This window comes from Lipophrys pholis (assembly GCF_963383615.2).
Source record: "Lipophrys pholis genome assembly, chromosome: 10".
NCBI lineage: Eukaryota > Metazoa > Chordata > Actinopteri > Blenniiformes > Blenniidae > Lipophrys > Lipophrys pholis.
Genome location: NC_137640.1, coordinates 24,677,140 through 24,702,493, shown reverse-complemented (window position 1 = coordinate 24,702,493; position 25,354 = coordinate 24,677,140). Strand labels below are relative to the sequence as shown.

At 43.1% G+C, this 25,354-nt stretch overlaps 1 protein-coding gene across 1 annotated transcript; it reads left to right on the top strand.

The window, feature by feature from the left end:
• Positions 1-21,356: 21,356 nt before the first annotated feature.
• LOC308116158 (uncharacterized protein) lies at positions 21,357-23,875 on the top strand. Its single transcript, XM_080474178.1, has 5 exons — positions 21,357-21,543; positions 22,016-22,126; positions 22,225-22,386; positions 22,506-22,622; positions 22,905-23,875. The coding sequence occupies exons 1-5, from the start codon at positions 21,492-21,494 to the stop codon at positions 23,630-23,632; spliced, it is 1,170 nt and encodes a 389-aa protein (XP_080330304.1). The 5' UTR covers positions 21,357-21,491; the 3' UTR covers positions 23,633-23,875.
• Positions 23,876-25,354: the final 1,479 nt, after the last annotated feature.

Genomic DNA, 25,354 nt, shown 5'->3' with positions numbered 1-25,354 from the left:
AATTTATTAGACCTTAATTTTACCAAGCAGTTGACAGAGGTGTAATTATCTCATTTACAAGCAAAACCTGGCCATGATGAATAGAAAAAATCCCCTAAATACTTAAATACATAAGTGATACATTAAAAAGAATTAAAAAGAATTTCGTTGGAATAAAATGTGATCATATCTAAAGCTTAAGGGTGCATTTAGCTATTCATAGACATAATGGAAATTAGAAGAGTGTCTAGGTCATCACAGCTGATACGAAATGATTCACTTGCCAAAATATGAGGAGGTTAACAATTCATTGTCTACAGTGCACACAAAGCCAACAAACTAGCTTTAACACAGAGGCATGCCTTCAGTGTTTTCAGCTGAGCAACATTCCAAATAAATCAAAACAATCAGATGAGGAGTGTCTGAATATTCATCCTTTAAGAATAGACAACAAGTACTTGAACACCTGAACAATACAAAAAGACAAGTGATTCTCAGCAGAGACAGATCCAGCCTTCAGGAAGACTCTGCTGTAAACTCCTGATCATCATGATGAAGCTGATCCTCTCTTTCGCTCTCCTGTGGGCATTCTCCAGCACAGGTAACCAAACTTGTTTTACAATACAACTACAATACAACTCTCTCTACAAGAAGGGCCAGAGCAGACTTCATCTGCTGCGGAGACTGAGGTCCTTTGGAGTGCAGGGAGCACTCCTGAGGACCTTTTATGACTCTGTGGTGGCATCAGCCATTTTCTATGGAGTGGTCTGCTGGAGCAGCAGCACTACGGCTGCAGACAGGAACAAACTGAACAAACTGGTGAGGAAGGCCAGCTCTGTCCTGGGCTGCCCCCTGGACCCTGTGGAGGTGGTGGGAGACAGGAGGATGTTGAAGAAGCTTTCATCCCTAATGGAGACCGTCTCCCACCCCCTACATGGTACCGTCACATCACTGGGCAGCTCCTTCAGTGACAGGCTTCGCCTGTCTGAAGCTGTCTGAAGGAGAGATACCGTCGGTCCTTCCTCCCTGCTGCAGTCAGACTCTTCAACCAAGCCTGCTCCCAGTAGACCACTGCACACCACCACCGGACAATATCACTCCACTCCAACTGTGCAATAAGTGGTGCTATAACTATAATAATGTATAAGAACGTATTTACTATGTAAAATACATCCACCCCCATATTCTGTACATGTCCACATTTATAGGCATATTTTTCGATTATATTGTATTTTTATCTGCTTTTTTTTTTAGTTCCTGCTATGTGTGCTTCTTTCTCTTTACTATCCTGTTGTACCACTGCAAATTTCTCCACATGCGAGATAAATAAAGGGATATCTTATATCTTATCTTATCTTATGCAGGTACAACACAACCTTATTTAATATTAACACAAAAATGCAATTTAGAAATTGTAAAAGAAAGTTTAATGATAATAATAATATTATAACATGTATCCATTAGTAAATCTGCTGAAGCTGTTAAGTTTTACTTTGATTTCTGGAATTAATGACGGATCAAAATAATAGATGAAACATAATTAGTTATTAATTCCTCTGAGAGATATTGAAATGTGACAGCACAGGGAAAAACCTCTGGAGATAGGAATTCAAGAACAAAAAGCTAAAATAAAACTGTGAAAGTAGTTATGTACATATGTATAAACCAGGATTAAAGCTCAATGTTAAATCTAAATGATATTCTGACAAAGGCTTCAGACATTCAGGATCTTCCGACATTTCACCGTTCACACATTTCTTTTCATAAAATATTATTTTTCTATGTTTGTTCCCATTACAGCTGGAGAAATCCAGTGTCACGTATGTACAGATGTCAATGATCTGAGCTGTACTTTCGGAGGGACAGTTGAATGTGCACCTGGAGAAATGTGTTTGAATGCCTTCATCACAGGTATTCTTTTCTTCATATCATCTTTTCCTTTTCACTGAACTATTGAAAAATTCAACATGTGTTCCATGAAATTCACAATGCTCTTTTTTTGACAACAGAAACCGATGGAACAGAGAGAATCTACAGGGACTGTGCAGGTCCCGCTGTTTGTCCAACCACAGGCACACAGACTATTGCAGCCAACCTGGGTGGGATACACACAGTTGCAAATGCTGATTGCTGTGATGATGAGAATGGATGCAACTTGAGGACCCTAAGCTGTAAGTATATTTGGATCAGAAGAATTGTGATGAAAAGAACAAACAACAAATATTTCAAAATACTTTTAAAGTTAAAAGGCTTAAATATTCACTCTGTGGTTTCATCTCTTTGGTTTCAGTCCCTGCTATTCCTGCAGTAAATGGAATACAATGCAATGGTTGTGATCCCAGCACTGATCAGTGTGACGCAGTAGTGAGTTGTAGAGGAGAGGAGGACACCTGCTTTCAGTCACAGAGTGAGTACTTTTATTGTACATTTAAAAAAAATCTCTGAATCATTTTTACTTCTGTTTAAACTTGTTTCATGAGTGTAAGGACTTAAAATCACTGCATGCCTTTGAACAGGAGAAAGATTGATATATATATTTCAAAGTCATCAAGAGGCAGTAAATACACTTTTTGTGACTCCTTCATACCACATAAATTGACAATATAAATTTGTAAGTGAAATTTAAATGATTTCAGCTTTCAAATGATTCTAAAAGACCTGCTCAAACAAGTTTTAAAATCCTGAGACAGCCTTTGCTCTCAGGATGTGGGCAGGTGATTGATAGCCATGCTGTAGCCATAACCAAAAATACAGTGACATTTTCATTGTCAGCAATGAATCATCACACTAACTTAGTAACGACAGTTATAATGTGTACACATACAACCATTGTTGATCAGCATGAGATTGTAGACATGTAATGATGGAAAAACAGTTTTTGCTACAGCTGCAGTATTCAGATCACTGTCTTTTCCCAACAGAAGCATTCGGTCTCTACAGATACAAAAGACTCTGAATCTGTTTTCTTCGTACTTTAATCATCGACATATATTTGTCTGTCATGACTAATGAAGAAGAAATTGTTTGACTCAAATTCAATCTTTTCATCCCCAGTCTTGAGAGATCGCCAACAGATCTCTGTTGCTGGATGTGGAACTTCAAATGTGTGTGACATCGCTGATGACATCAGAATTCTGCTTTTCATGGAAGAAGTGGGAACAGTTATTTTTACACCAACCTGTTTCCTTTTTACCACAACAACTACACCTGCCCCAACCACAACCACAACAACAACCACTCCTGAGCCGACTACAACTACAACGACTAGGGTGCCTACTACTGTTACTGAGGCAACAACAGTTTACACTCCGTCACAACAACTGATTTTCCACCAAGTACAAGGACTGCTGCATGGCCACCACCATCATCTGCTGCCCCACTACTACAGTTACCTGCTGCACCACCACGCCACATCTGTACAGTAGACATCCTTATGGAGTTTCACAGAAACTTGCCTTGTGTAATTAGTCTCACTTTTCCATTTTAATCAACTTTCTTTTACTATCTGATTTCTCATCTCGGGAAAAATTAATCAAATTATTGCCAATTACTTCAAATGGGTACAAATCAAGTTCAATGAATCAAGTTCAATCAGTCTTTTCTTAATGTTTTGATTTAGTCATCTATATGCTGCTGTCATTTCCTCAATCAATCAATAAATCTAAATTTGCAATTTGATGTGATTTCACTTTTTTCTGTTTCTCACTTTCACAAAGGCATGATCAAGGCCTTTTTTGTCCATCCATCCATCCATCCATCCATTTTCCTCCGCTTATCCGGGGCCGGGTCGCGGGGGCAGCAGTCTAAGCAAGGAAACCCAGACTTCCCTCACCCCAGACACTTCCTCCAGCTCTTCCGGTGGGACCCCAAGGCGTTCCCAGGCCAGCCGAAAGACATAGTCTCTCCAGCGTATCCTAGGTCTGCCCCGAGGCCTCCTACCGGAAGGACATGCCCGGAACACCTCCCGAGGGAGGCGTCCGGGGGTATCCGAAACAGATGCCCGAGCCACCTCAGCTGGCTCCTATCGATGCGGAGGAGCAGCGGCTCTACTCCGAGCTCCTCCCTGGTGACTGAGCTCCTCACCCTATCTCTAAGGGTGCGCCCAGCCACTCTACGGAGGAAACTCATTTCAGCCGCTTGTATCCGGGATCTCGTTCTTTGCTCATGACCATAGGTGAGGGTAGGAACGAAGATCGACTGGTAAATCGAGAGCCTCGCCTTTTGGCTTAGCTCCTTCTTCACCACGACGGACCGATACAGCGACCGCATAACTGCACCGATCCGCTGCACCGATCCGCTGCACCGATCCGCTGCACCGATCCGCTGCACCGATCCGCCTGTCGATCTCACGCTCCATCTTCCCCCGACTCGTGAACAAGACCCTGAGATACTTGAACTCTTCCACTTGGGACAAGGGCTCTCCACCGACCTGAAGGGGGCAAGCCACCTTTTTCCGGTCGAGAGCCATGGCCTCGGATTTGGAGGTGCTGATCCTCATCCCAGTTGCGTCACACTCGGCTGCGAACCGCGCCAGTGCACGCCGAAGGTCCAGGTTTGATGAAGCCACCAGGACCACATCGTCTGCAAAAAGCAGAGACGAGATCCTGTGGTCCCCAAACCGGACCCCCTCCGGTCCCTGGCTGTGCCTAGAAACTCTGTCCATAAAAGTTATGAACAGAACCGGTTACAAAGGACAGCCCTGCCGGGGGCCAACGTGCACTGGGAACAGGTCCGACTTACTGCCGGCAATGCAAACCAAACTCCTGCTCTGGGCTTACAGGGACCAGACAGCCCTTAGCAAAGGGTCCCGGACTCCATACTCCCGGAGCACCCCCCACAGGACGTCCCGAGGGACACAGTCGAACGCCTTCTCCAGGTCCACAAAACACATGTGGACTGATTGGGCGAACTCCCATGAACCCTCGAGTACCCGGTTGAGAGTATAGAGCTGGTCCAGTGTTCCGCGACCTGGACGAAAACTGCATTGTTCCTCTTGGATCCGAGGTTCGACTACCGGCCGGATCCTCCTCTCCAGTACCCTGGAATAAACTTTCCCAGGGAGGCTGAGGAGTGTGATCCCCCTGTAGTTGGAACACACCCTCCGATTCCCCTTCTTAAAAAGAGGGACCACCACCCCGGTCTGCCACTCCAGAGGCACTGTCCCCGACCCCCACGCAATGTTGCAGAGACGTGTCAGCCACGACAGTCCCTGCACATCCAGAGACTTAAGGAACTCAGGGCGAATCTCATCCACTCCCGGTGCCTTGCCACCGAGGAGCTTAGCAACTATCTCGGTGACTTCAGCCTGGGTAATGGACGAGTCTACCTCTGAGAACCCAGCCTCTGCTTCCTCAGCGGAAGACGTGATGGTGGGATTGAGGAGGTTCTCGAAGCATTCCTTCCACCGCCCGACGACATCTCCAGTTGAGGTGTGGAGGTGGGGAGCTGTTGCGCTGGACGGTTTGCCAGAATTTCCTCGGGGCCGACCGATAGTCCTCCTCCATGGCCTCCCCGAACTCCTCCCAGGCCCGAGTTTTTGCCTCCACCACGGCCCGGGCTGCGGCCCGCCTGGCCTGCCGGTACCCGTCAGCTGCCTCAGGAGTCCTATGAGCTAACAGCGCCCGATAGGACTCCTCCTTCAGCTTGACGACATCCCTTACTTCCGGTGTCCACCACCGGGTTCGGGGGTTGCCCCCACGACAGGCACCAGAGACCCTGCGACCACAGCTCCGAGTAGCAGCTTCAACAATGGAGGTGGAGAACATAGTCCACTCGGACTCAATGTCTCCAACCTCCCCCGGAATCCGTGAGAAGCTCTCCCGGAGGCGGGAGTTGAAGACTGCGCGGACAGAGGGCTCGACCAGGCGTTCCCAACAGACACTCGTGACACGTTTGGGCCTGCCGAGTCTGTCCGCCTTTCTCCCCGTCCAGCGCATCCAACTCACCACCAGGTGGTGATCAGTTGACAGCTCTGCCCCTCTCTTCACCCGAGTGTCCAAGACACGTGGCCGGAGATCAGATGACACGACCACAAAGTCTATCATCGACCTCCAGCCTAGGGTGTCCTGGTGCCAAGTGCACTTATGGACACCCCTGTGCTCGAACATGGTGTTCGTTATGGCCAAACTGTGACTAGCACAGAAGTCCAATAACAGAACACCGCTCGGGTTCAGATGGGGGAGGCCGTTCCTCCCAATCACCCCTTTCCAAGTCTCACTGTCGTTGCCCACGTGGGCATTGAAGTCCCCCAATAGAACAACGGAGTCCCCAGTTGGAGCACTATCCAGCACCCCTCCCAAGGACTCCAAGAAGGTCGGGTACTCTGTACTGCTGTTCGGTCCGTAGGCCGAGACAACAGTCAGGTTACGTTCCATGTCCCAAAAGCTAGGTTCCGTGTCCGGGGATCAGGTCGTGGCCCCTGCCGTCGACTGCCAACCCACCCAATCCACACTGCACCCAACCCCTACGGTCTGTGGGTGGTGGGCTCACAGGAGGAAGAGGAGGGACCCGCGTCATCCCTTCGGGCTGGGCCCGGCCGGGTCCCGCGGGCAAAGGCCCGGCCACCAGGCGCTCGCATGCGGGCCCCAACCCCAGGCTTGGCTCCAGGGTGAGGCCCGGGCTGCGCCTCGCCGGGCGACGTCACTTTCCTCTTTTGTTGTTTTGTCATAGAGGCTTGTTGAACAAGCCTCTATAAGCCTTTTTTGTGAAGAAAAAAAAAAAAGTTATTTATATGAGGACACAATGGATTATAGGTGGCAACAAATTTTAGACCAAGATTTGATGTGAAATTGAAGTTTCTTGATTTGAATTGTGGTTTGCTACCAGAGAATTTCAAACATAGTGAAATATTGGAAAGCAGAAAACTATGGTGCCCAAACTAGGAGCCAAAAGAAAATTTGCTGCCTCTGAGAAATTTTATTGATCTTAATCAATACATGAGACACTGATGATGCTGTGTTTTGTGTGTACAGTTGACAACATACCCTTTCAATTCTGTCAATAAGTGATACTTTAACAAAGATGTGGACAACAACAACAAAACAAACAGTATTGTCACTAACATGCACTGTAGAGAGTTCCCTTGGGAGATAGAAGGGTCTGCATCTTCTCAAAAATAGAAAAGAAACTATGCGTCTGGGCAGCAATGTCTCTCAATGACCACAGTCCGTGTGCACCAGCTGTTGTTTAGATACATACGCCAAGATACCTCGACTCATCCTACCAGAGTGTGATGTGCGGTCTGCCCAGTAGATGGCGTGGCCTGCTTGCTCCATGGCTGAATCTGAGACGCTCTCATGCAGCCATGTATCGGTTATCACATTTACACAGCTGTCAATGTAGTGGTTGGCAATCTGCAGCTTGATATCATCCATTTTGTTGATGAGAAAGTGGGCATTTGCAGGCTTTTGCTGGTGTGCTCATCTCCGGGATGGAGCTCCACCCTTCTGATACACGTTCAGAGCAGCATTCTCTCAGGTTGCGAAGCCCCAACACTAATTGTGCTAGAGCACCTAGCCACTGGTTCTGTACGTGCTGCCATCTTGGATAAAGCTTTGCGAGCATTTCAGCATTAACCAAAAATTTGAAGGGTTGGGTCAATGAGTTTCTATTAGGGCCAGTGGAACTTGAACCCAAAAGCTGACCCAGAAACAAAGTAGGTGAATGAAGGGTTTGTAATTTGAGTTTGGCGAGACTAATGAGGGAGGAGTGGACGGTGGCAAGGAGCAAGCAAGCAGCGAGAGCTGAGGATAGCTGAGCCTTCCACACAGAGAGCCGGATAGGAGAGGGAGCCGCAGTGAAGTCCAAACATGAGCACGGGGACACAGCTGGTAGTTATCAAGAGTCACAAAAAAATTGCTAAACTTCCTAAAGCGTGAGAGGCAAAATACCGCAAGGGGTAAAACAGACAAGCTGGCAATGAGCGGAGGAAGAACCTGTTGATTAAGATGGATCTCAGGTGTACAGCTCAGCCAGAGACTTGGTCCTGCAGACTCGGCCCACCACGGACAGAAAACAGGAGGGGAAGACATGCGAGAAACAGAAAAAGCATGGCAGATGCTGTGACAGGTTTGCTTTAATTTGCAGATATGAAATCTAAATAACAGACATTAGGTCTGCTTATAAATTATAAATAATTATTATTTTCATTTGAAGGAGGACGCAATCTGTAAATCACAACGTGCCATAAACCAACTCCTTAGCAGCTGTTAGCTTGCTAAGATCATGTAGCCATGCTATATTTTTAGAGTTCACTGCAAAAGTGTCTGAGTTGTCTGTAAGCGCCTTAAAAGGGTTTCTGTATTTAATAATTCTGGCACACACACAAAATTGTCAGCACATTCATTTGATTAGTTTTGGCGATAAGTGTTTCAAAATAATCCTCTATCATTTCTTGGTTTATATCATTGTATGTTTTATTTTGTTAAGATAATTCACTATGTACTGATGCTCCATTGAGATAGTAGTGAGGTCGGGGTGAACCTTTGTGTCATTGTGGGTGCTGTGGGGATGGTGAGGTGCTGAGATAAGGTGTAAACGTCTCATCTTTACACCTTGACATGCCTGCAATACTTTGGTCATTGGATCATTGCTGCACAGTAGAGGAGGTTCTGATTGAGCAAGGGCTTGGAGGATGCTTTTCCTTAAAAAAGACAGCACATACAAAATGAAATGAGGCTCACATCATGAACAACATCACAGCCACTGCCACCATAGACAAACTCAGGCCAGTGCTTGGAATCCATGGCTTGTCTTATAATCCTGTCACAGGTATTGGTCCCACATTTACAAGTGAGCTGTTGGAGGAGTTTATGCAGCAGAAGGGAATTCATCACATTCAAACAGCCCTATTTGCACCCAGTCTCAAATAGTTTGGCAGCGCAAGCAGTGCAAATGGTGAAGGAAAGCCTGAAATGAATGACGGGAAACTCTATGACATATGTTCTTAAAGTGCAGCCCGAGGGCCAATGGTGGGCCGCAGCAACATTTCTGGCACCCTGCAAGGAATTACAGTTAGTTTTAATACAGCTGTGCATTGCTTTGAAAGGATGACTCTCAGAAGTGCACGATGCAATGTTATTTTTCACCACTGGGATGCTGACGGCCTTTACGGGAGCGAGAGCGAGCACTGGAGCTGGGCCCCTCGAGAAAAGATGCTTTCGGGATAAGTGGACAAATGCTTACTTTGTCGTACCTCGTACCTCACGGATCAGATATACTCATGTGCTTGATCTGCAAGCAGGTTAATGCAATGCTCAATGGACTTTAACATAAAATGCCATTACAATACCAATCGTAAAACCTACAACAAATTCACCGGCGAGGAGCACACCAATAAGCTTGCACAACCTAAAAGCGGCTACACTGCACTTCATCAAATCTGGTGAAGCTATAACACGAATAGCTCGGCGGAGCAAGCCATTCAGTGGAGAATTGCGTGACTTTGAATGCCCTCAGCAAAAAACAAAACTCTGTGACATAAGTTTGTCAAAGGACACGGTGACACGACGACTCAAAGATCTGGCCAACGATCTCAAAGAGCAACTGGGACAATGTGTGGGCCTGGGAGAGGGAGACATTTCCACTTTTCACTGGATGAAAGCACAGACATCAGAGGAATCACAGCCAACCGAAAACAGCACCACAAATCCCAGGTCAATAAAAAAAAGTTCCCCTTCCTCTGTGTGTGTGTGTGTGTGTGTGTGTGTGTGTGTGTGTGTGTGTGTGTGTGTGTGTGTGTGTGTGTGTGTGTGTGTGTGTGTGTGTGTGTGTGTGTGTGTGTGACTGTGTGTGGTTTTCCTCTGGTGCTTGGTTGCTGGAATTAATAACTTGTGAGTCTCCAGATGTGCTGTGGAGGTCGTGACGCACGTGCAGACCTCTAGACACAGTGTTTGATTTTACAGCGACTTACTGACTTAGTTACTTACTTAATCATCTTGCAGATTGGGGTGTGGAGAGCCCACTCCAGTTGTCATGTTGTACAGTTGCCATGTGTTAAAAAACAAAACAATGTTGTTCCACGGGTCTTTAATGATGCCTTTTGAAGTTTGAAGATTAGGCACAAATTAAGTCCCACTTTTATGTTTGTGTTGCAATGAACTTTGAAATTCAAAGAAAAGGACGTGTAATAATGTAATAATATTCATCAGCTCGGTTGTTTTATAGGCAGTGTGAAGAATTTCCCACTAGATGTCAGTAGTGATGCAGACAGAATGTATTCATGCATGTTGCATGTGTGAGCGTGTATGTTCAGTACAGATGAATGGACTGTACACATTCCTATGCCACTTTGTGTAGCTTGCCTCTTTTCAATGCATCGACTTTCACTAACCTTATGATGTCCACACATATTGACTGTTTTGTCACTTGTAGTTACAGTAATAATGAGGGATGCCCACTTACTTTTCTCAATGGTGGAGAAATGGTTTCAGGCAGAAATTGATATTTTGGGTGTGGGTTAGGAGGGTGGTCTATTCAAAGAAAAGAAACAGGAAACAAAACAAAAGAAAGAAAATAGATAAAGATAGACCTTTAATTGTGCATGGTAATGCATTCTGGACAACTAAATACTACATTGTGACATGTAGATTTTGCTTCTTAACAGTAATATATTTCCTTTTCTCCCTGAGAATTTTGCTGATGCTTCTAATATCCTTTCTTGCTTTGTTAAAAACCTTTGTTTTTTTTGTTTAAGGTGATAGCTTCTTTTCATTGGTGATTGTTTTCATTTGTACCTGTACCTGTTGTGATGGCGAAGCACCCAAAAGCAGAGGCGGGTAATCGGAGGTAAAAAGGAACAGTTTATTCTCTCCGCAAAACACAAAGCGTGCCAGAGTACGGCTGAAAAACAAAACAGGAGTGCAAGCAACAAGCGTCGGCGACGGGAGGCGCCACCAGGCCCACTCAGGACGATCGACAATAATCCGGCAGCGCCCTTCGCTCAGCTGCCGGCTTAAGTACCATGCTGATCATGATCAGCCTCAGGTGTGTGTGCTTGTCCCTGGAGAGTGCAGCACTAAGAGAAGGGGAGAGAGAGAGAGGAGAGGTGCACAAAACAGGAAACACAGAACATCACACCTGTACCTGACTCACCTCACTTCTAACTTTGCTTCTTTCTGCACCCCTAAACTGAGCACATGGAGACTCTTAACTCTGAAGTTAGTTTCAATTATCCTCTTATTAGTTTTTAATTGAATATTAGATGTTTATTAGTTCTCTGCAGGCCTCCTATAGTGAGGTCCCAAGGCCTCAGTATGTCACAGTCACACAGAAATTGTTGATGGAACAAGCATGATTGTCAATACTTATATCGAAATCAGCATTTTCACAGCAAAGGATATTCTATACTTCAATGAAAAGCATGAATCATGTGCAGTCAACATTTTGGAAATGAATAATTCGATGGATCATAGATCCGATTCTGCAGATATAATTCCTCAGCATTTCGGAAAGAAAATTCATCCAAATTCCTCCCCTGTGCCAAAGCATCTGAACGCATCAGAATGAGTCAGAGAATCACAAACCAATCAGGCCGCCTTTCAAAACATTTATACTAGGGATGCACCGATACCACTTCTTTCCAAAATGAGTAGTGTATGAGTATTTGCATTTGAGTACTCTCCGATACTGATACCGAGTACTAAGCCAATACACACATTTATTTTTTTCCACAGATGTTATTTGAACAACATTCCTACATTGTGATGTACTGACATTCAAAATGAGTTATTTTATGGCACTGCCACCTATACTGTAAGAAACAATTTCAATAAAACTTTTGTTAGAGTGGGTTGTGTGCGTCAACTTTAACAGAAGCACTGTTCGCTTGACCAGTGTGCGTGAGCGAGCGAGTGTGCATATACTGAGCGTATCTAGCAAGAAGCTGTACATAAAAGTAATCCACCAATAAATGCAACAAGTGTTCATCTCAGAAACTGAGTTCCACGTCCTGCTTTCCACCGGCTGTGAGGCAAGGGAGTTAACCCCGAAGCCGAGGAAAGCATCGGCCCCGTAGTAGAAGTGGGTCACCCTTGCTTCCTCCGACCACGGTCTGGAGACCGGAGCAGGAAGGGTTAACACTTTGTCATAAACTGAGAACTATCATTTAACAAAAGTACTTTCAATAAAACTTTGTCAGAAACTGCAGGGTTACCTCTACATTCATTTAGGAGTGGCGAACCGCCCGGGGTGGGGTGGGGGGTGCGCTCGGTGGAACAGAGCTTTGAGCAAGCTGTGCACTCCTCACTCGCCGCCCGCACTTTGCAAGAAAGTGCTGTAAATCGCACGCTGCTGTATAGTGGTATCGGTGTAGTGGTATCGGTGGCAGTTGTATGAGTACTCATGCCTGGTATCGAACCGATACCCAATACTGGTATCGGTGCATCCCTAATTTATACCAAATGGTATCAATTTACCAAACACATTGCTCGTTACTGGGCGTAATACAGAACCAGAAGTCAGTTGCAAGCTGTGTACTCAAGCTGATAATTTGCTATATTTTGGCAAAAAAAGATGAATCCAGGCAAAATTAAACGGTGACAGGAAGTGATGGCCATTACGCACATATTTCAGACGCTTTGAGAAACCCGTCTGCTATTTTTTCGGCTGTCTTTTCCAAAAAATTGACCGTCCAAATGACGGCTGGACGGCTTGCTGCCCAAAACCATGGTTGGAGATCACCTTGGTTTGACAAAAGAAATTTTCAACGTGTGTCCTGTAGAAATTGTTAGACAACACTGACACTGCAGATCGTGTATCTAGTAGTAGAGGTGTGTTTTTGTATCCCAGTGTAACTGTATATTAACTGTATATCTTTTTTTTCACAGGATAAAGTTGGGTACGCTGAAACTGCTCCAAAAGGTTCCTCCTCATCATCAACTCCTCTGGAAACATTTCTCTCCATTTTCCCACACAGAGTTTAAGATGTCTCATTTCCTCTTCTGCAAGCTCGAGCTATGTGTCCACTTGTAGAACACTTCTCGTTCTTAAATCTGCAGTCACGCCCAGAGTGTTTTGCTCCACAACAATAGCATGCTTGCTGTAACCCAGGGTAGGTTTTACCCACTTCTGTTGTTTTTCTCTGTTGTATATTTGTTGTTTTGCGACTCCTTCCGTCCCTTTGGAATCACCATTTGAAAAAGGGGTTTTCCTGCTGAGGTCCACATTGTCCTGAGAACAGCATCATGCTCTTGCATATAACACCAACACCACCACCACCACCACCACCACTAATGACACCGACACCACCACCAATAACAATGACACCTCCACCGCAAATGACACCAACACCACCAATAATGACACCAACACCACCACCAATGACAATGACATTACCACCACCAATAATGACACCACCACCACCAATGACAATGACACCACCACCACCACCACCACCACCAATAATGACACCAACACCACCACCGCCAATGACAATGACACCACTACTGCCAATAATGATTCCACCACCACCACCAATGACAATGACACCACCACCACGACCACCACCAATAATGACACCAACGCCACCACCACCAATAACAATGACACACACACCACCACCGCCAATGACACTACCACTACCAATAACGACACCAACACCATCAACGCCAATGACACCAACACTAATGATGACACCACCACCACCAATAACTACACCACCACCACCAATGGCGACACCAACACCACCACTACCAATAACAATGACCCCAACACCACCACCATCACGACCACCACCAACACCGACAATCCATTAGATTTGGGGATTGAACAGCTCCTCGAGAGGTACGTTTTTTACTCCATTGTAGACACGCTGGAGATCCGCTATCAGCCATCCTTCAGGGCTGAAGCAAGAGGCCAACTTCAATCAGAACGTCAATGCATGCACCTCATCAGGACGCATCGAGTGCCGGATGCATGAGCATAGAGCACTCATATCGAACTATGCACTCAGTGTTGGTACTCACCACTGACTCGTCCATGTATTGTTTTGTCTTTCTACCTGTAGTAGATGTATTTCAATTAAGAATAATCACCACGATGTCTGCCTTACTCCGTTACTTTATTCACCATCTTGGATCCCGTGACGCCTCTGCCCTCGTCATCAACTCTCGCGGGATTTTAACAACAGTACAACGTGTACATAGTGCACCATCTAGTGGGCAGAATGAACTTAACACAATATGTTACAGTCCAAACCAGCATCTCCTTTAGAATCTCCTCTATCACTCTCAGCTACAACCACAGACTATCTCAAATCTTTTTGTTCCTTTGTTCCACCTGTAACAAGTCATTCTGCTGGTCATCCCCACAGTGCGAAGATTGAAAGATGCGTGAGATATATTTATGAGAACAAGAAGATCCCAACCACTCTTCCTGAGGAATTAAAATCCTGATTGAGTAACACTAATAATATTGGATACACCTACTTTTAACCTTGCTGCCAATACAGATGTAAGTGTTTCATAATCTGTATTCAGGAATGTAATAGGTCTTAGATTTCTTGATAATCATTTGTCTTTTCCTTTTTTGGGTGTCAATTTAATTATGGCTTGTTTCATTGTCGTAATTAATTCATTTAGAGTAATACATTATTGCCTCAAATAGCAATGTTTTAATTTCTTCCTATACATGTTTGTAGATGTTTGCAATTATTGAAATCTTCCTCACAAACATTTCTAAGGTTTTCATCAATTAGAGGAATCAGATCCTTTATCTCATTAAAAAGTAATTTGGCATTTCGTTTCGAAAAAGAAGATGTAAACAGTTTGCTGAAGAAATTCAAAATCTCTTTTGGGTTCTCATTATTCTACCCTATTCATCACGAGAGTGTGAATTGTATTTTTTTCAATCCCTTTGTATTTCATCGCTGCTGTTATAAAAAATACAAAATACAGCTATAAGAATAAAATACTGCAGACACACGCACACACACACACGCACACACGCACACACACAGTCCTCACAATATTAGCTGAAGTCAGACTAGTGTAGTCAGTCTCTGTATCTCATCTCAGAAAGCACCTTTGTCACTGTCAGTAATCAGCTCTACGACGGTGGTGTCATCTGCAAATTTGATGATTGCACTGGTGTGTTTGGACGGTGTGTAGTTATGTTTGTACAGGGAGAAGAGGAAGCATGTCAGCGCAGAACCTTGTGGAGCCGCAGCACTGAGTGAAAGAGTGGAGGGGTGGTGGAGACCCATTCTATTCTGTGAGAAACTCCTATTTCCACAAGCAGATGTCACACATGACCGTAATGTTGAGGTTGCACATCTTAGAAAAATGTGGTCCACACAAAGGAGCCGAGCAAATTGTCCTTGCAGTTCCAGGAGCGGAAGGCCGAAGTGTAGTGAAGATGGCTTCATTCTGACATCGATTTTTCCCGTGGTTGAGGCTGTGTGTGATGGTTGACCTGATGTTCATCAGTGTCAGTTTTTCCAGGTACGTCACAGGCACCAGCTTAGAGTCATTAAGGCAGGTGATTGCAGCATGCTTGGAGACTGGAACAATGATAAATGTCTTTAGACAATAAGGCACATTGCACTGTGGCAGGGAGTGGTTGAAGCAGACAGTTCCCCTGCCCAGTTCCTGAGGACAAATCCAGAAACACTATGAGAATGTTGATGGTCTGGATGGTATGACTCTAAAAGGGCCTGAGTTGTAAAAGTGGTTCTGAGTTCAAAGTTCAAAGTGACTTTATTGTTACTTGTTGGCAGATTTGTTCTGCAGTAGCAGGAGAGGGGATCCAATGAATCAGACATTTAATATACAGGGCAATAAAAACGGCCTGAAACACAGACATATGCTCACTGAACAGGTATACATGTGAAATGAATAAAAGAACCTAATCAATGCAAAAAGGACAACAAAGGTTTGTGTTTGTAAGTAACTAAAGACACCCTATAATTGATGGCACAAAAAGGTTAGGGAGAGCCCTAATTTAAACAGGTGTGGCAAACCTTAATAGCAAAGCACTGACTAAGAGAGACTTGTTTTTACTATCTTTGGAGTCCTAAAGATGCATCTTTGCACCTAGGTTGTGCATTAATACCATGACTACAGTAACCTGAAGACTGAAATCACATGACTTTCACCAATACATTTTCTTTCTATGTCATTCTTTTTTTTCCAATAATAAAAAAACTACCTACTGGGAGACAGAGTACAACAAAGAAAGATCATATCAACATGTTTCGCGCAACCTTTCAGAGAGAAAGAAGACAATGCTTTAATAGTATATAATTATAGACAACAATGAACTGGCAGTGGCGTCATTTGAACTAGTGCAGGTGTGGCAAAAAGCAAACACAACAATGGAGTGTTGATTGAAAAGTTGAATTCACATTGTGAAGTGTCTGAAGTGAATGTAATTGTTTTTTTTTTTTTTCTATTGAAGAAGCTTGTTTACTTGTTCTTTAAGCACGCAATAAGCATTCATTTTTGATTTTCACCTTTTTGTCACCGATTTGGACAGAAATCAGTGTTGTCATATTGAGAATCAACGTGTCTTCTGTGATGCCTGTCATTTTGATTGCAGGGGTAACCAAATTTTATGTCCAATAATTTCTGTTGCTTTTTTTTTTTCTCAATAAATTCTATGAGGTACAGTGTAACCACAGCTGAGCAAATTGAATTGATATGTGATTTTTGTGTGATGAAATACAGTTTGTGGTAAATATTATAGAGCACTCACACAATAACCTCAAAATGTTTCATCTTAAAGAAATAACATAATAATAATAATAATAATAATAATAATAATAATAATAATAATAATAATAATAACAATAATATAATAATAATAATAATAATAATAATAATAATAATAATAATGATAATAATAATGTTTGGGGAAATACATATAAAACACATACAAACCATACCATTAAACTCCAGAAAAGGACTATTAGAATAATAAATATAGCCTCCTTTCATAAAAAACACTAATAAACAATTCATAGACTCTTGCACCTTAAAATTCATAGATATTGTATACTTAAAAACATTAGACATACTATTTCGAGTGAAGAATAAAAGTCCTCCCACAGTTATTCAACTTTTTTTTTAATTAAGCAAAAAATATTTTAATTAAAGAGGATTGTGTTTATTTGAAAGAGGCAGTGCGAGAACCAATGTTAAATACAGATGTGTTTCCTTTCTGGGAGTCATTTTATGGAATGGACTTAGTGTCGACTTAAAATTGTTTAATCATGTGCTTCAAAAAAAACCCATTCAAAAGTAAAATAATAAATGGTTGCAATGAAAAATGATCTCTTTCACTTTTGCTTTGTTTTTCTCTTGTATTACTTTTGTTATACTCTGGGGAGCAGTGGAGCACGAAGCCCAGTCACCTGTGGTGAGTTTGGTCCTTGGGATGTAGAGGTATGATCAGACTGGAGGGAGCGTGTTGTGGTGAGCGGGGTGAGCACTTCCTTGAGTTAGGGGGGTGCATTAATGTGGATGCATTAGTTAGTGAGGAGGCAGATCTTGTATTGTATTCTGGCAGACATGGGGAGCCAATGGAGGGATTGCAAGACTGGTGTGATGTGATGTTTCTTGGTTCATGTGAGTATAATGGCAACGCTGTCCTGGAGGTATTGGACTTTCTGAAAGTTTTCGTTTGTGATGCCAAAAAAGTAGTGAATTGAAGTATTCAAACCTGGATGACATGAAGGCATGGACAAGTTTTTCAGTGTTGGGTGATGGACAGAGGCTTGTAATGTTTGTGAGGTCCTACAGAGCCTGATGGCGTGGAGGCGGTTGAGGAGGAGGGTGTGGCCAATGGTGTCAAATACTGTGGATAGATCAAGAAAGATAAGGACTGTGGATTTCTGGGTCCCTGTCAGGTTATTTTCAAAAGAGGCTTGATTATGGCACTTTTCAGTTGAGATAGAACAGAACAGCAGACTGGAGAGACTGACTAATCATAGTGATGATCAGAGGTACAATAGCTGTCTTGGCCAGGCCAGATGTAAAAGAGTCGAGGGTGCCCGTGGTGGGCTTCGTCTTTCTGACTACGTCCAGAATATCCTGCTGGGAAACAGGGAGGGAGGAGCAGAGAGGCTGGAAGATCCTGAGCTGTAGCTTGGTGGTCAGGTCAAGAGGACCAGGTGAAAAACACAGCGGATACTGTGGATTTTAATGTTGGAAAAGTCTAGGAATGTATTGTAGTTGTTGGGATTTATGGTTGGTTATTAGCATTAAATTACTGTAAGTAATAGATTACTGAAAGTAAGAAATCACTGGAAGTAATTTATGAAAAATTGAAATTATTAATGGGAGTAAACAGTCATTTACTCATTAACAACTCCTAAAGTAATTGAGTAATTACTTAAAAAAAAGAAAAGAATAAATTATCAAAAATAATTTATGAATAAAAAAATTATTAATTTGCATAAATTTGTTATTTATGTATTAATAATAAATTGGGGCACCACCAGATAAACTGGAAGTTGCCTTCAGAGGAGGAAATGGGCCTTGCGCCTCGCGGCGTCCTCAGGAAAACGTTCCCGGCTCGTGTCGCATCGCGGGTTTGTACGACTTTGGCTTCATGTGCTGCTTTTCTTTATTCCTAATTCTGCACAGAAGGTAGATTTGTACTGTAGTCTGGCAGCTTTACAGCCATTTATACGCATATCAAAGCATTTACTGAACATACTTGATGGCTTTTGTGTTGCTAATACCAAAATATCAGTCTCGTTTGTAAAAAGTTTATTTAAGTTAGTTAATATTTCTGCATAAAATATACCAATCTTAAATGAAAGGGGAGGTGTGAGATCCGAGCACAGACTGTTACAAACCAGTGAATTGTCAACAATAAATACACAAGAATCACCAAGAAGCGTTCAATTCAGCTAACAGGCGTTTATTAATAAAATGTATTAATTCATTAATAATTAAGAAATCATTCCATAAATCAACACATTCAAATAGCAAACGACATCTAACACGGAGATCTAATCTATTAAACAGCAAACACTATGTACAAAGAGTGTGTGTGTGTGGTCTGGAGTGATGAGTGTGAGTGGGTGTGGTGACCGTGACGACCACTAGGGGCGTGCGGCGGCGCGCAGAGGGAGAGCACAATGGCTTGATGTGTCCACCAGGTGGACGTCAAGAGGGATTGCGATGACCCACGTGACCACTAGAGGCGTTTGACTCGCTCTTTCTGGGGACGCGGCGATTGCTTAGCGGCCAGATAAACAAGACGTCCGTCGAGCGTGCATGCGCGAGGCCGGTCTCGCAGCGAGGCAGTCTACCGAGGGCGTAACGAACGGGCGGTTCCGTTGGCCTGGTTCTGAGCGCCGGAGTTCCTAAGTGGAGGTCGGGACCTGCAGTTAGAACTCTTGTGATCGAGGCAGATGTGCTCTTGCAGCAGATAACAGTTGGGTGTTACATGCAGATGTGTGTGTCTGTGAGCTTATCTGATCAGATAAGGGGGGCACAGGGCTGCGAGGAGATCCGGGTTAGTGGAGGAAGGGGGAGAATGAGAGAGGGTGAAGACAAGAGAAAGACAGAGAATTCTGGCGACGCTCGGTTCTGAACCCTGGTTCCTCCACCCAGAACTTCCAGTGGACTGGAGCTCACTTGGACCTCTGGTTCTGAGGTGGAAAACCCGATTCCCGGACATGGTTGGTGCGCATGAACGCGCGTACACAAACCTATGAGATGCTGTGGCCTTCTGAGTGGCACATTGAAACACACATCATGTTAGCTTCACGGTAATCAAACAATATATCTGCCCAGACAAAAGCTCTCACCGTCCGTGGTGCTGTGGAAACTGGTTGTTACCGGGTCTGAATTCAGCGTCCTGAATTCAGAGGCCTGGCTTCAGCTGCAGGAGTGGACTCTGGTCTCCAGGTCTCTGGCTTGCTCCCCTGCTGTTTTATGGCCTGTTCATTGTCCCTGGTGATTTTCCTCTGGGGGAGAAACTTCTTGGAGGAGTTCAATGGAATCTTCAGCCCAACACAGTGATCATCTGTACAGTTAGAATTTGAGGGTGTGTGTGGTCTGAGGAGATCGATTGCTGTAGATAAAAGCTCCTTGGAGATTCTTTGGCTGCTCTGGATGAGGTTTGAAAAATATAGAGATGTTGTATTTTTCAGGGATGTGGATGAGGCCTTTTGGTGTTCACAGTAGGCTTGGTAATGTAATGGACGTTGAGGCCTGAAGCTGTGAAATTCAGCTCAAGGGCACACCTCGCAGCTTTCATTTTTCGCGGCTCGCTGTTGAATCAAGGGACGGAACAAGAGAAGCTGACGGATCTGGCTCTGATGGGGGTATGGAAGTCCAAAAAACTACTCAGGGTTTTGTTGTAGAAGTTCACTAACTCATGGACTGAAGGCAGACTTGCAGAGAGATGATGGTTCACTCTTTTCTATGGTCCAAAATGAGATCTGACCATTGTCCCTGTGATGCGGGACAGACAGGAGAAACACCCAGGTCATACACTTGAAGGTATGGCCTGGGTATCTGCTGAACAGAAAGGAAAGATGCTCAGTGTATTTAAGGTCTATCAGCAGTCTAAACCTACAGCAGCAAAACCAAGGAACCCCCAATACGTCAGCATTCTGAGAACCACGTGTTCTGCAGGGGTAACATGGGACTGACAGCTCTTTACGATATGATGGATCCTTGGTTCTCAGAGCCTTATAACTTAAAAGATCAATTTTGAATACCTTTCTATACTCCACAGGAAGCCAGTGAAGAGAAACTAACACTGGCGTGATGTAGTCTCCCCTGCTAGTTCCTGTCAGTAGTCTTATGCGCATCCTCATAATAGGGAATTACAATAGTTTAGCAACAAATGCTTCTCAGTATCAGCTTGAGTCAGTACGTTGTAATTTTAGAGACATTACGCAGGTGAAAAAGGCAGCCCTGTAGACTTGTTTAATGTTGGCGTCAATGAGTAAGTCTCAGTCAGAAATAGCTCCCGGTTACGAAAGACGAAATAATTTTTTATATAGGGTTTCTGTAAAAAAAACAAATATGAATGGAAGAAATGACAAATAAATGAGGTGAAACTACGATGCTGGCTGCATCTCTTTGTAGCCATCAATGTGATGCTATTTCAAGATTCAGGGAGCGTCTAAATATTCATCGACATAATGGAAACTCTTAATTTCCATAACTGGAGAACAGTGTGTATGGTTTCACAGCGGACACACAACAATTCAATTGTCAAAAAAAAATATATATAAAGGGAGGTGGACAGTTCATTGTCCAAAGTGCACACAATGCCAACCAACTAATTTCAACAGAGAGGCATGCCGTCAGTGTTTTCAGCTGAGGAACATTTCAAATGACTAAAAAGGGTATGGTGATTGTTCACAAGAATCAAATCGGGAGTGTCTTAAAGATCATCCTGTAAGAATGGACAACACACCCAGTTATTAAGGTTGTTACGCACACATTTTTCAACAAGTACTTGAACACCTGAACATTATAAAAAGGCAAGTGATGCTCAGCAGAGACAGATCCAGCCTTCAGGAAGACTCCTGAAAACTCCTGATCATCATGATGAAGCTGATCCTCTCTTTCGCTCTCCTGTGGGCATTCTCCAGTGCAGGTAACCAAACTTATTTTACAATACAACTTATGCAGGTACAACACAAGTTCATTTATTATTAACACAGAAATACAATTTAGAAATTGTAAAAGAAAGTTTAATGATAATAATAATATTATAACATGTATCTATTAGTAAATCTGCTGAAGCTGTTAAGTTTTACTTTGATTTCTGGAATTAATGATGGATCAAAAATAATAGATGAAACATAATTAGTTATTAATTCCTATGAGAGATATTGAAATGTGACAGCACAGGGAAAAACCTCTGGAGATAGGAATTCAAGAACAAAAAGCTAAACTAAAACTGTGAAAGTAGTTATGTACATATGTATAAACCAGGATTAAAGCTCAATGTTAAATCTAAATGATATTCTGACAAAGACTTCAGACATTCAGGATCTTCAGACATTTCACCGTTCACACATTTCTTTTCATAAAATATTATTTTTCTTTGTTTGTTCCCATTACAGATGGAGAAATCCAGTGTCAAGTATGTACAGATGTCAATGATCTGAGCTGTGCTTTCGGAGTGACAGTTGAATGTGCGCCTGGAGAAATGTGTTTGAATGCCTTCATCACAGGTATTCTTTTCTTCATATCATCTTTTCCTTTTCACTGAACTATTGAAAAATTCAACATGTGTTCCATGAAATTCACAATGCTCTTTTTTTGACAACAGAAACCGATGGAACAGAGAGAATCTACAGGGACTGTGCAGGTCCCGCTGTTTGTCCAACCACAGGCACACAGACCATTGCAGCCAACCTGGGTGGGATACACACAGTTGCAAATGCTGAGTGCTGTGATGATGAGAATGAATGCAACTTGAGGACCCTAAGCTGTAAGTATATTTGGATCAGAAGAATTGTGATGAAAAGAACAAACAACAAATATTTCAAAATACTTTTAAAGATAAAAGGCTTAAATATTCACTCTGTGGTTTCATCTCGTTTGTTTCAGTCCCTGCTATTCCTGCAGTAAATGGAATACAATGCGATGGTTGTGATCCCAGCACTGATCAGTGTGACGCTGTAGTGAGTTGTAGAGGAGAGGAGGACACCTGCTTTCAGTCACAGAGTGAGTATTTTTATTGTACATTTAAAAAAAATCTCTGAATCATTTTTACTTCTGTTTAAACTTGTTTCATGAGTGTAAGGACTTAAAATCACTGCATGCCTTTGAACAAGAGAAAGATTGTTATATATTTATTTCAAAGTTATCATGAATACACTTTTTCTTTCTCTATACATACAGAAGACTCTGAATCTGTTTTCTTCGTACTTTAATCATCGACATATATTTGTCTGTCATGACTAATGAAGAAATTGTTTGACTCAAATTCAATCTTTTCATCCACAGTCTTGATAGATCGCCAACAGATCTCTGTTGCTGGATGTGGAACTTCAAATGTGTGTGACATCGCTAATGACATCAGAAATCTGCCTTTCCTGGAAGAAGTGGGAACAGTTATTTTTACACCAACCTGTTTCCTTTTTACCACAACAACTACACCTGCCCCAACCACAACTACAACCACTCCTGAGCCGACTACAACCACAACCACAACCACAACCACAACCACTCCTGAGCCGACTACAACCACAACCACTCCTGAACCTACTACAACCACTCCTGAGCCGACAACTACTGTTACTGAATCAACTACAGTTTACACTCCGTCACCTGAACTGTTAGCACAAATAAAAGCTCTGCTGCAGGAACTACAGCAACTGTCAGCCAAGATAAACCTTGAGCTGCTCCAGCAACATCAACTGGTGCTTTTCAACCTGCATCTACAGCTGCTTGAGTACCACCAACAACTGGTGCTCCAACAGGAAGAACTGCCAATCGACCACCATGACCAACTGTCACTGTTCTACCAGCAATGCATGCTGGTAAACCACCAGCAGCAGCTGCTCCATCAGATCCACCTTTCTCTCTGTGGGCAACAGCACCTCCTGCAGCTCTTCAAACAACAACAACTGATTTTCCACCAAGTACAAGGACTGCTGCATGGCCACCACCATCATCTGCTGCCCCACTACTACAGTTACCTGCTGCACCACCACGCCACATCTGTACAGTAGACATCCTTATGGAGTTTTACAGAAACGTGCCTTGTGTAATTAGTCTCACTTTTCCATTTTAATCAACTTTCTTTTACTATCTGGTTTCTCTTCTCGGGAAAAATTAATCAAATTATTGCCAATTACTTCAAATGGGTACAAATCAAGTTCAATCAGGCTTTTCTTAATGTTTTGATTTAGTCATCTATATGCTGCTGTCATTTCCTCAATCAATCAATAAAGCTACATTTGCAATTTGATGTGATTTCACTTTTTTCTGTTTCTCACTTTCACAAAGGCATGATCAAGGCCTTTTTTTTTTTGAAAAAAACAACAAAAAAAAAACAACAAAAAGTTATTTATATGAGGACACAATGGATTATAGGTGGCAACAAAATTTAGACCAAGATTTGATGTGCAATTGAAGTTTCTTGATTTGAATTGTGGTTTGCTACCAGAGAATTTCAAACATAGTGAAATATTGGAAAGCAGAAAACTATGGTGCCAAACTAGGAGCCAAAAGAAAATTTGCTGCCTCTGAGATATTTTATCAATCTTAATCAATGCATGAGACACTGATGGTGATGTGTTTTGTGTGTACAGTTGACAACATACCCTTTCAAGTCTGTCAATAAGTGATACTTTAACCAAGATGTGGACAACAACAACAAAACAAACAGTATTGTCACTAACACGCACTGTAGAGAGTTCCCTTGGGAGATAGAAGGGTCTGCATCTTCTCAAAAATAGAAAAGAAACTATACGTCTGGGCAGCAATGTCTCTCAATGACCACAGTCTGTGTTCACCAGCTGTTGTTTAGATACATACGAGATACCTCGACTCATCCTATCAGAGTGCGATGTGCGGTCTGCCCAGTAGATGGCGTGGCCTGCTAGCTCCATGGCTGAATCTGAGACGCGCTCATGCAGCCATGTATCGGTTATCACATTGACACAGCTGTCAATGTAGTGGTTGGCAATCTGCAGCTTGATATCATCCATTTTGTTGACGAGAAAGCGGGCATTTGCAGACTTATGCTGGTGCGCTCATCTCCGGGAGAGGCAAAATACCACAAGGGGTAAAACAGACAAGCTGGCAATCAGTGGAGGAAGAACCAGAGTTGGGAGTTGATTAAGATGGATCTCAGGTGTACAGCTCAGCCAGAGACTTGGTCCTGCAGACTCGGCCCACCACGGACAGAAAACAGGAGGGGAAGACATGCGAGAAACAGAAAAAGCATGGCAGATGCTGTGACAGGTTTGCTTTAATTTGCAGATATGAAATCTAAATAACAGACATTCGGTCTGCTTATTAATTATAAATAATTATTATTTTCATTTGAAGGAGGACGCAATCTGTAAATCATAACGTGCCATAAACCAACTCCTTAGCAGCTGTTAGCTTGCTAAGATCATGTAGCCATGCTATATTTTTAGAGTTCACTGCAAAAGTGTCTGAGTTGTCTGTAAGCGCCTTAAAAGGGTTTCTGTATTTAATAATTCTGGCACACACACAAAATTGTCAGCACATTCATTTGATTAGTTTTGGCGATAAGTGTTCAAAATAATCCTCTATCATTTCTTGGTTTATATCATTGTATGTTTTATTTTGTTAAGATAATTCACTATGTACTGATGCTCCATTGAGATTGTAGTGAGGTCGGGGTGAACCTTTATGTCATTGTGGGTGCTGTGGGGATGGTGAGGTGCTGAGATAAGGTGTAAACGTCTCATCTTTACACC

Excerpts from the sequence above, each read along its gene's own strand:
- LOC308116158 (XM_080474178.1), top strand. The coding sequence starts at position 21,492 with ATGATGAAGCTGATCCTCTCTTTCGCTCTCCTGTGGGCATTCTCCAGT. Across the intron at positions 21,544-22,015 it reads GTGGGCATTCTCCAGTGCAG|ATGGAGAAATCCAGTGTCAA; the intron begins GTAACCAAACTT and ends TTCCCATTACAG. Across the intron at positions 22,387-22,505 it reads CAACTTGAGGACCCTAAGCT|TCCCTGCTATTCCTGCAGTA; the intron begins GTAAGTATATTT and ends CGTTTGTTTCAG.